At 46.9% G+C, this 10,594-nt stretch overlaps 1 protein-coding gene across 1 annotated transcript in view; it reads left to right on the top strand.

Moving 5' to 3' along the window:
* The first annotated feature begins 836 nt into the window (after nucleotides 1-836).
* The window catches only part of LOC135828399 (uncharacterized), a 22,022-nt gene continuing 12,264 nt past the window's right edge, over nucleotides 837-10,594 (top strand). The window contains exons 1-2 of the mRNA XM_065340848.1: nucleotides 837-1,141; nucleotides 7,529-7,590. Coding sequence (XP_065196920.1) covers nucleotides 7,584-7,590 — 7 coding nt within the window. The 5' untranslated portion in view covers nucleotides 837-1,141; nucleotides 7,529-7,583. The remainder of the gene's footprint in view (nucleotides 1,142-7,528; nucleotides 7,591-10,594) is intronic.

Below are 10,594 nucleotides of genomic sequence, written 5' to 3'. Positions count from 1 at the left end.
CGTCGGGATCGTGAAAACACAGGAAGCTGTTACTTGATCACGTCCTGCAACAAACCATTTTGTATGCTAAGTCAGTAAGTGTGCAGTGCGTACACAGCATGCCCCGCGTCTCGACCCCTATCTCTCCGAGGCTCTCGCTTGTCGTGCAAGCCAAAGGCAAAGGGTCTATCTGGTCAAGACGACAAGAGCATTCCGTGGGGGTTGCCGAAAAAAATTGACTCATTTATGGCCAAAGGTAGGATTATCATCGTTTTCTGAATGGATCATGGACTAGACTGTGCATGCGTAGTAGTACAGCAGTTACAGCCTAGTAGTCAGTACTAGCTACTAGCACTAGTAGAGTAGTAGTTTTCTAGTGCCAGTAGTGGTATTCTATTCTACTACATGTGGTAGTAGTATTCTAGTAGATCTACATAATGTAGTGGTAGTAGTACATTGTACTGGTAGTACAGGTCTTTGTACATGACTGACATCCTCGCATCGCAAGACTGTTCTGCATCGTAGAAGGCTACATGACTTGTAGATTATCATAGTACAATCATTTACCTTGTAGCTGAGCAACTACGTAGGGTTACTTCGCTGGCTGTAGCTTCAATCTGCAGTCTGCAGTTCAGGATCCTGGCCGAAGTGGATCGATCGTCTGTTGCAGGCCGCGGCGGATGTGTTTGACCCCCTGCGTGGCTGCGTGCACGCGATACAGATCGTAGTTTGAGTCCCAAGTCAAGTGGCTCCAGTCTGTACATGGCGTGTGTCAAGGAGTCAGCGCTAACGGTGCGCATAGCCATAGATGTTATGTGTTTACACTCAGTACCGTGCCCATGCCATGCATGGGTTCCCCCATATGGCCATGTAATAATGAGCCTGATGATGAGGGGATTTTTGTATCTTCCTAGGCTAGATCCTCAGACTCAGCGCAGTAGATCTACGTTGGTCTACATGACTGTACTTCACAGTAGAGACGATCCACGACTGGAACGGAAGCTTTCCAGTTGCTGTCCTGTTTTGTTCGTCTAGCGCTGAAACTTGAAAGGACACAGTCCAACCCTGCTGTAGTATCTGTTGCAGTGTTGGTCTCTTGGCGCGAGCTGCTGGGGATTACGTTATCTTGAAGCCGGCGGAGCGCCTTTGTATCAGTTGCAAGGTAAGGTTCATCTCCACAGTAGAGTGTCAATACCTAGGCTGAAGGGCACAGCAAGTGTTCTTTCATTTCAGTCTAACCCCATCGCTAGTACTAGTGTTAGTTCGAATTCTCGTACGATGGCGATGGCGATTCCCCACGCTCTGAATGTGTGAACAGCGTGGCCGTTTGAGCGTGTGCCGGCCGGTCATTTGAAGCTTGACTGTCTGTGCTAGGTCGTGTTGCATGCAGCGCATGGCTGTGCATGAGAATGTGGCGCTAGCGCTACACAGCCTACAGTAATGGCAGTGTCATGTACAATGTAGGTACGTGACGTAAGTCGTTTGTCCAGCACTGGCGGGCCCCTGGAAAACCCATGGGCAGTGTGCCCCGCGTTGTCCATACCACGTCGTTTAATTAGTACAGTGCGACTTTGCGAAGTAAAATAAAGAATACAATAGAATACAATGTAAAAGACGGTGGGGGTGGTGAGAAGGAGAGCTCTGTGCCAGAACTTTGCAGCCTAGAGAGCATGTGTGGGCAGGCGTGTGTTTGCCGCCATATTGCCAAGTGTGTCTTTACCACCATATTTATCAACCTATAGAATACAAAAACACAATAACTTTGGCAAGTCCGGCCTCGGGGGCCATGCAAACAAGATCCAAGAGGATTGCCAGCATTGGTTTACTTGCGCGGCGGTTTTGGTGCACTTGGATTGTGCAGCTGGCAGGGTGATGGCAGAAGTTCGTCAGGTGCCACAGAAAGTGGAGACAGCTGCGTTTATCACTGTGCAGTATGCAGTGTGCCTTACCATTATAGATTCTTTTAATAAACTCTTCAAATCAAAGGTGGTTGGAGTTGAGAAGTGAAGTTTGCTAAATCAAAGGTGGTTGGAGTTGAGAAGTGAAGTTTGCTAAATCAAAGGTGGTTGGAGTTGAGAAGTGAAGTTTGCTAAATCAAAGGTGGTTGGAGTTGAGAAGTGAAGTTTTTGCTAAATCAAAGGTCCTGTGAACATATGTTTGTAACCTTGTTGTAAAATTGAACTCGGATAATGAGCCAGTATGAAATGTACTGACCTTGGATTATCTTGTTACATTCGTGGATCGATAGTTGCTTCATAACTCGTTTCCATGTATTTGCTTCTTCTATTTAACCTTGGTGTACATAAACTTAGTTTTTCACTACATTGTATCTTGTCTTTGAGCCCCCAAGCGGTCGCAAATCTTGCAGCAACCGAAATTTTGTTTTGCATGGTTCAGTGTGACAGTGTGTACAGGCTTCAGCAGTACAGGCCAAAGTGTGTGTTTAGCCCTGGGAGGCCGACATTTGAATGGGCCGAACATTTGTGGACGTGCAGTAGATGACTACATCCGTGCTACAGACATTGCGGAGTTTTCACTCTACAGTTTAAAAGACTATTCAGTGTGCGTTCTAGGATTTCAAACCATCTGGGTACACGTGTGCCTGGCAGAACCATTGCAACCGGGTCAGAGCCGGGTCAGAGCCGGGTCAGAGGCGGGTCAGAGCCGGGTCAGAGGCGGGTCAGAGCCGGGTCAGAGCCGGGTCAGAGCCGGGTCAGAGCCGGGTCAGAGCCGAGTCAGAGCCGGGTCAGAGCCGGGTCAGAGCCAGGTCAGAGCCGGATCCGTTCAAGTGCGGCTACTGCATGTACGTCAGCCAATGATCAGGGAGTTGTAAATATTTTTGGCCTCCCTGATGTATATTCAAATTGTACATGTACATTGTATTCCCAACCGGGTCACAGGCAACCCAGTGTTCCTTTTCTAAACGGGTCCAAGTACCCCAAAAACGGGTCACAGTACCCCACAACCGGGTCGCTGACCCCGCTGACCCGGCTCTGGAGCAGACTCTGCCGTTATGTATGAAAATCAGTACGTCGCACACACCGGGTAGTGAAGACACTAATCATATGTAACTCTATCTACGGATTTCTGTTGGAAAGCGTTTTCGTATGTTCCTTTCTCTGTAGGGCGTTTGAATTACTTTGTCAGGTTCCCGATTTTATCCATGGATGCAAACGTGAACCTTGGCCTTACTCTGTTGCCATGGAAATGGAGGACTGATAGAAGCAGTTTTTGATTGGTCCAGGAGTAACATAGCCTTGCACAATGAATGTATGATACGGCGGTGCTGCATAATAAGTCATTTGCCTTATTCGGTGTACAGTCAACTTCGCTAATACCGACTGCGGATATAACGACAATTCGCGAATAACGACACAATTTCCATGCCCAGAGCAAAGTCACATCCAACTGTAATACTGTAATGGGACTTCGGGTATAACGACACTTCGCGAATAAGGACACTTTTCTGATGCCCCGCCGAGTGTCCTTATAAGCCAAGTTCACTGTAACTGTAATTTAGGTAATTTAGGTAGAGAAGACATGCACCCATATATAGATTACACGTAAAAATAAAACGCTGGTGTAAGGAATCCATGGGCGCGTTTGGTTGGTACGACGTAGAACAGGATTCACCAGGACAGCGCGTTTGGTTGTTGTTGTTGTTGTTTGGCTTTATTTAAAGTGGAGTTCCAAAACAGGCCTAAACCTAATGACAATGGTCCCACTGATAATAAGAGAAAAGAAAATATAATAATAAGCGGACAAACAGAACCAAGAAGAAGATACAGCTGTAGTTAGATAACTAATATGAGCACGGCAGCAGGGGAAAAAAAGTCACAAGCACGGCAACCGGGAAGAAAGGAGTGAGTGAGTGAGAGAGAGAGAGAGAGAGAGAGAGAGAGAGAGAGAGAGAGAGAGAGAGAGAGAGAGAGAGAGAGAGAGAGAGAGAGAGAGAGAGAGAGAGAGAGAGAGAGAGAGAGAGAGAGAGAGAGAGAGAGAGAGAGAGGTAGTGAAGCAGATGAGTTCATCCTAGTTGACGGTACTGCCTAACAGAAAGGCCAGGCTTAGCGATTTGAAAGTGGAGCGCTTTCTTTCGAGGCGTGCTGTGTCTGGGAGCTGGTTCCACAGGATAGCTCCAGCATGGCTAATGCGCTTAGCTGAGGATGCAGTGGGGGAGACAGGAATGATGAGTAACTTGCTGTTCCCTCCTCGTGTTCGGAGAGAGGGACTACGGGTGAAAAAGCTTGCAAACAGAGTACTTGAAGATTTGTTCAGGCAGCGCCAAATGAATACAAGGATGTGCATGTGGGTGTATATGCTGAGGGTATGGGCATTCATGCGTTCAAGTAAGGGAGCCGTGTGAGTGCGAGGGGCTGCCCTGCACACCGAGCGAGCCGCACGTTTGAACAAACTATTTAGGCGCTTATCCTGATAAGACGATAAGAAAGGGGCATAGGCAGCAGATGCATAGTCAAATTCTGATAGTATAAAGGACCTGAAAAACTGAACACGGCAAGAAAAAGGCAAACATGCTGCACTTCGATTTAGTAGCCCAATCTTAGCGGCAACGCGGCGTGCAACATGGCTTGTCATGGTGTTCCAGCTCATGTCTGAGTCGAAATGTAGGCCAAGATACTTGGCCGTTTTCACAACAGGCAGCGTCTGCTGGTTGGGACTGCACTTGTTCTGGGTCGGCCAGAACATGTTCTGCTTGCTCCGGCCTCGAGGCCGGAGCAGACCGAGCAGTTTCACTTTTTCACAGCGAAACCTGGCGGGAACATCGATTTTGGTCCCAAATGATCACGTGCATACGCTTTTGGGTTGGACACGTCGTCCCGTACACAGTGACCATGATAACGCATACACATTTTGAAGAATGCACCAAGTTTGGCATATTTTTCACAAAACTGTGCTCTGTTTCTGGAGTAGCGTTTGGTTGACATTAGGCTGCTCCATGTGCACCAGCTGTTCGATCCTGTTCTAGATCGTACCAACCAAACGAACTCTATGTGAAGGGTAGGGTGGTCACCTAATTGTACATTACGCTTGAAACTTGACAGGTCCCTGACCCCGATATATGAGTGCATCGACAAGTACATAATTATAGAAAACTCATGCCCTAGCTAGCAGTAAACACATGCGCTGGTGGCCAATCAGCTGGGCTGGCAATGAGGTAACCAACTAGACCGACTCCGGTGGGTCTGCAATATTCCAGTATTGTCCGACACTAGGCCGATTAGAATCGATGGGCATCCGTGTAGGGAAAAATGTGTTTGAGCATTTCATTGACCGTATTTCCGGGATGTAAGCCGCACTGGAGTATTGTAAATATACAAAATTTCGGCCCTGCAAAATTTCGGCACTTCACGATTTTTGACATTTCGGCGGCAATTTATTTTTGGCGTGGGGTAGAGAGCATGGTATTGTGTGACAGATGCTGTGAAAAATTTCATCGGCGTATTAACCCTTTACTGTCCGCACATACAAGCATCGATCCAATGGGATCGATGGGGTAGGCATTTTGAAATTATCGTGACTTGCTCAAATCTAGGTCTTTTGGAGAGATCGAAATATGTACAATGTAGGTCGAAGAGAAAAGTCTCAGCTGTCGCCTCGAACAATCCCCGAAGCGATACGAAGAGCGGTTGCTGAGTTATCGCACTCGTAATTCAGGTCCCGGGAAATGCGCGTTCAGAGCGCGACGCGCATGTCGACGGCTGGGATTTTCCCTGTTTACGTCACCTGTTGGCAAGGCTACACCGATTCAAATTCAAAAGTAGGTTCCCGGGAGTCTCTACGAAAATATTTGAGCTCGATACGAGCAACAGGGGTGACATGGTGGATTGAGATCGATCTCGAGCGTGAGCTCAGCGCTTTTGCGCGTTCCCTGGCTTGCAGCGCTGGACCAATGCATCCTGTGGCGCCGAGTGTGGGCTCATTGCGTTCGTCTCGTCAAGACCTTTTCAGGATGCCCAAGATCGTGGAAATCGTCAAATTCAAACCAAAGTTACGTCTAATTTTAGTTTCAGATTTTGTGGTTGCGTGGGCTCGTATACATTTTAATCGGACAGTAAAGGGTTAATTTAGGCGTTTTGGGTCGGTGCCGAATATAGCCGAAATTAAATAGCTGCCGAAAATTTGTATATTTACAGTATTTGATTGTAGTCATAAAACACAGGTAGAGATCGGCTATAGAGTTGGTCTTTGAATGAGAGAAAAGTGATCACTATAAACAATTATCACTACATACGATCATCCTGGTTTGGGTGAGAGTAATAACTTTACGACGTAAGTCATGACGTCATGTATATGGGACGCCCGCCCGTGAGACCTTGAGCGTGATGTAGAGGCGACGGTTCGATACCGGAACGGCTTGACAGCCAAATTTGTATAGACCCAAACCGTTCATCAGCGTTGATTGTTCACTCGAAATATGTTTGTGGAAGGAAACTGGCATGTTGAAGTTTGCTCTGAGACCAGAGTCAATCGAACTGAGCCACTCTTTTGTGTTGACCCATTGCCTCCAATTTGCCCAATTTTTCGCTTCAAATCAGAGGTGGCTCCAAACCGGACAGGTTTTAGAGTGCACGTCAAATTCACTCTGGGTCTGAAATTAGGTAATTGCTATCGCTCCACGACGGCCAGTACAGAGTAACAATAAGTCTTGTGTGTGCTTCCATTAGTTTTGATTGGTATGCGGTGCTTTATTGGCGAGAGGCGAGCCGCTGTTTACCTACTACAAGAAGTTGATTTTTCGAAAGTCGTAAAACTCAAGTCGCAGAAAGCAACACGTCAAAAACTCACCTGCTTGGTATGGCGCTTCTGGTCATCGCAGAGCCATGAAATTTTGGCTCGGACTATAACACATCGTAGTCTCACTGTGACAAATGTTTTCGAATCAAAATACCAAGAGAGAAAGTGAATATTGAGTCCATTCCGGTTTGCAACCTGTGTCCTATTTGAAACCGTCACCTCTACAGTGCAGTACACGCACAAGCGCTACTGAAAAATACCTATTATTTTGCATTGTACTTGGTGCGAAAAGAAACATGTACGTATCGTAAGTATGGGGGAAACTTGCAGAGACTTGACTGTGACTTTGCAAGAGACCATTGTATGTATTACGATAAACGATCAGAAATGTGTGCAGTTAGTAACATTACTATAACCGCCAATGCTTTAACCGATCTCTACCTGCATACACATCTACCCCCGCTGACCGCTGGAACTCAGTTCCGGCATCGGTCCGCCTTGCTGCTTCACCAAGTCAATTTCGTATCGCAATCCTAGATTGGCTAGGGTACCCCGTAAGAAGACCATAGGTCTGTGGGGACTGCCCTAGAGAAATATGAATAAATACTAAAATACTATGCAATACCCCGTTTATCACCATTCATTTGATCAAGCCACACCGCCTTTTTTTGTAGGGGGGGGGGGGGGATTACTGGTGTTTATAATGTGGCTGTTACTCCGGAAGATACGGTACTGAGCTCTCTGATTTCTCGAAATGCTTGCCATCCATGCCTTCCACTTTCTATCTGCTTGTTAGGTCGACTTTTCATAAGCAATCTCGGAACCCTCGACACCTGTGAGCTGCAATCAGCATGTCAGGTAAGACTGTAGCAATACGCCGTGTTCCATGCGACCATGCACATGTGTACTGTGAGTGCTGGACTAGTGCTGGCACACGGACAGACGAGCACTACGAGTGCTGACCTAGCACTGGTAGATGGACAGACGTGCACCACGAGTGCTGACCTAGCACTGGTATATGGACAGACGTGCACTGGCAAGACGTGGAAGATCTACGCCGTGCAGACCCCGAGTTCAATAGATCAAATAAGGTGCAACTAGACTTGGAAGGGCATTGCACACCAGTTGCATACAAATCGTACTACAATGTGTACACGGTAGGCCCTGAGCTCTGCAGGAGCCCAAGTCACAGGTTACTGTACTGCTTTGAGGGCCTAAACCAGCAAAAACAGCCCTCAGGGCCTCAATTTTCAAAATTCCTTTTTAGTTAGAATTTTTTTGAAACACATCTACCGTAAAGTTCGCAGCAAACGCCCACTTCGCAGCAAACGCCCACTTCGCAGCAAACGCCCACTTCGCAGCAAACGCCCACTTCGCAGCAAACGCCCACTTCGCAGCAAACGCCCACTTCGCAGCAAACGCCCACTTCGCAGCAAACGCCCACTTCGCAGCAAACGCCCACTTCGCAGCAAACGCCCACTTCGCAGCAAACGCCCATCCCAGCGGGTCCATACTATTTTCGTCTTTTTCAGGTCAATATAGTTGTAGAAACCTGGCATGAAGGTCGAATGCGTACGAAAACGGCTGTAATGCCTACAAACTGCCTATGTCTTACCAGGAGGCTCTGCAAAAGCTATTGTCATCATCTTGCTGCAAAGAAATCTTCTGTCGATACTTCCTTTCATTCGATAAATGAGTCGTCTTTATGGTAGTTCGCTGTCTATGTGGTAATAGAATCTTGTTTTCATGAAATTTCTGCAGTGCCACAATGTGGCACTTTCACAATGGAATGGTGATTGTTCTGACGAAGCGTCATTCAACGACTTGACCGCTCGCAGTATTACAGTTGCAAGTCGAACAGGGTATGTCACAGAACCTAGTGGAAGCTACACCTACAAAAGAGCTGCTGACTTGTTGAAAACTCTGAAGTGCTCGAGAAAAGCCCTTGCGTTTGACTGTTGATTTGGAAATCATCAGAAGTGTATTTGGTTCCTGCAGTACTCTGTTCTTTGCTATCTTGTTATTCGGAAGAAACTCCCGTTCGGATATGCGAAATAAGGCAACCACCATCATAAAATCACTGCTAGCTACATGTAGCTCGTACCACTCGTAGCTAGTGCCCAAAGAGATTTTGAAACCAGGAAAGTGGACATAGTTTACCGTAGCAAAGCGCTCTTCCTGCTACGGTATGAGATACACGTTTGTACAGTAGAGGTGACAGTGCATGGGGTCAGTGTGTACAGGCCAGCAGATCTTGCAAAAATGGGGTGGGCGTTTGCAGCGGACTTTACGGTACATGTACTAAAGGACCTCAGCCAAGAAAAAGTTCAATATTCCGATCTAAAAGCCAATATACAATATGTACTCCCAATTGGTGCGATATATGCATAAAATGTACATTTTACCATGACTTCTCAGCATTCCAAGGTGGATGGGCTGATTGAATACCTTTGAAACAGTGCAGTGAGCAGCTAGAATGACAAAGAATAGCTGAAGAGTGCGGAGAAATGATCGACATATTCGCAGCTGCATCTAGAGTGTGATCGTCCTGCAATCTCATCTTCCATGTCTTCCTCTTCAGCTGAAGAAACGACTTCACTGCAGTCTTAGACAGAGATGTGATCTCAGAGGACGTCTCCTCGTATTCCGACTCTCACGAGTCAGCCGCCACCTTGAGCCGCTTCGCAGCAAAAGATGTGGGCTGCGATTCCGCCTCGCTGTCGACATCGATGTCGGAACCAAAGAACTTCTCATCCTGATTCTGACCTTCAGCGTCTACTTCAGCATCCACTCCTGACCAGGCTCGAGCTGTACACAATGACCGCCACACGAACTCTGCGAGCAGACCTGACGCCTGCACCCATCACCACATGGTCAAGGAGCACTTGAGTCGACACTCGACACCATTTCAACTTCAAAAATAATTTCTTGCGGCAAGGCCTTCAAGAAGTAAAGAACGCGTCGCGCTGCTCGCAGCGCTATCAAAAATCTTTGAATATCACAAATCTACCTTTTTCTCGAAGAAAATTACGAAACCTCTAAGGGTCGTTTTCGCTGATTGCGGCCCATAATTATCATCTATTGGCTCCAATTCGAAGCCGATAATAGCACCTCCTGCATTGTTGCCGATTTGAAACACAGTAAAAAGAAAAAATACAAAAAATACATACAAATCCGTTGATCCCCGAGCTGCAGAGAGTGCTCAATGTCAGAGACAGAGCTTAGTACATAGCAGACTCAGCGGAGGACGTTCAGGTTGGTTGTAACTCTGAGTTTCATGCCGTTAGGCAATCATCAGCCAACTGATACTCGGGTCTACCCAACAGTTTGCTTATAAACACATAGGGCCACAAACATAAACAAATCTAGCGCTAAATCTGGTGTGAGGTATGGCTAGAAAGCTGGCGTGGGCCAAGGCGCGACAGAAGAAGTGCTAGGAGGGTGGCGGGCACAGGCAGGTGTGAGCATGAAAGCGCGGAGAGAGGCGATGATACATACATATAAAAGCAATTGGCCTGCCTGCAGCGATTTCACAAACGTGACTTTCACTGCATCATTGGTCTTCTTACCCGAAAATGGCCAAGTGCCGAAACACGTTAAAGTAACCTGGTGGATGTGCGATGTTGGGGGAATGGAATTGTCCACCCAAAATATCTTTCTTTACACATTGTGCAAAAGCTTCTTTGCTCCCAGCATTTTACTCCATTTGATGGTGGGTATTTGAAGTAGAGCCGATTTCAAACCCATACTATACAGATAGGGTTTGTGTGTTATAACGTAGGCTCTGTTCCATCTGAGATTCTGTGTTTGTATCCACAAAATCATTAGGCAAAGTGAAGACCTGTGAAATTCTCAGTAGGAA

Source organism: Sycon ciliatum, chromosome 12 (genome assembly GCF_964019385.1).
Source record: "Sycon ciliatum chromosome 12, ocSycCili1.1, whole genome shotgun sequence".
Lineage (NCBI taxonomy): Eukaryota > Metazoa > Porifera > Calcarea > Leucosolenida > Sycettidae > Sycon > Sycon ciliatum.
Note: the sequence above shows the minus strand (reverse complement) of the source record. Positions and strands in the feature narration are given on the sequence as shown.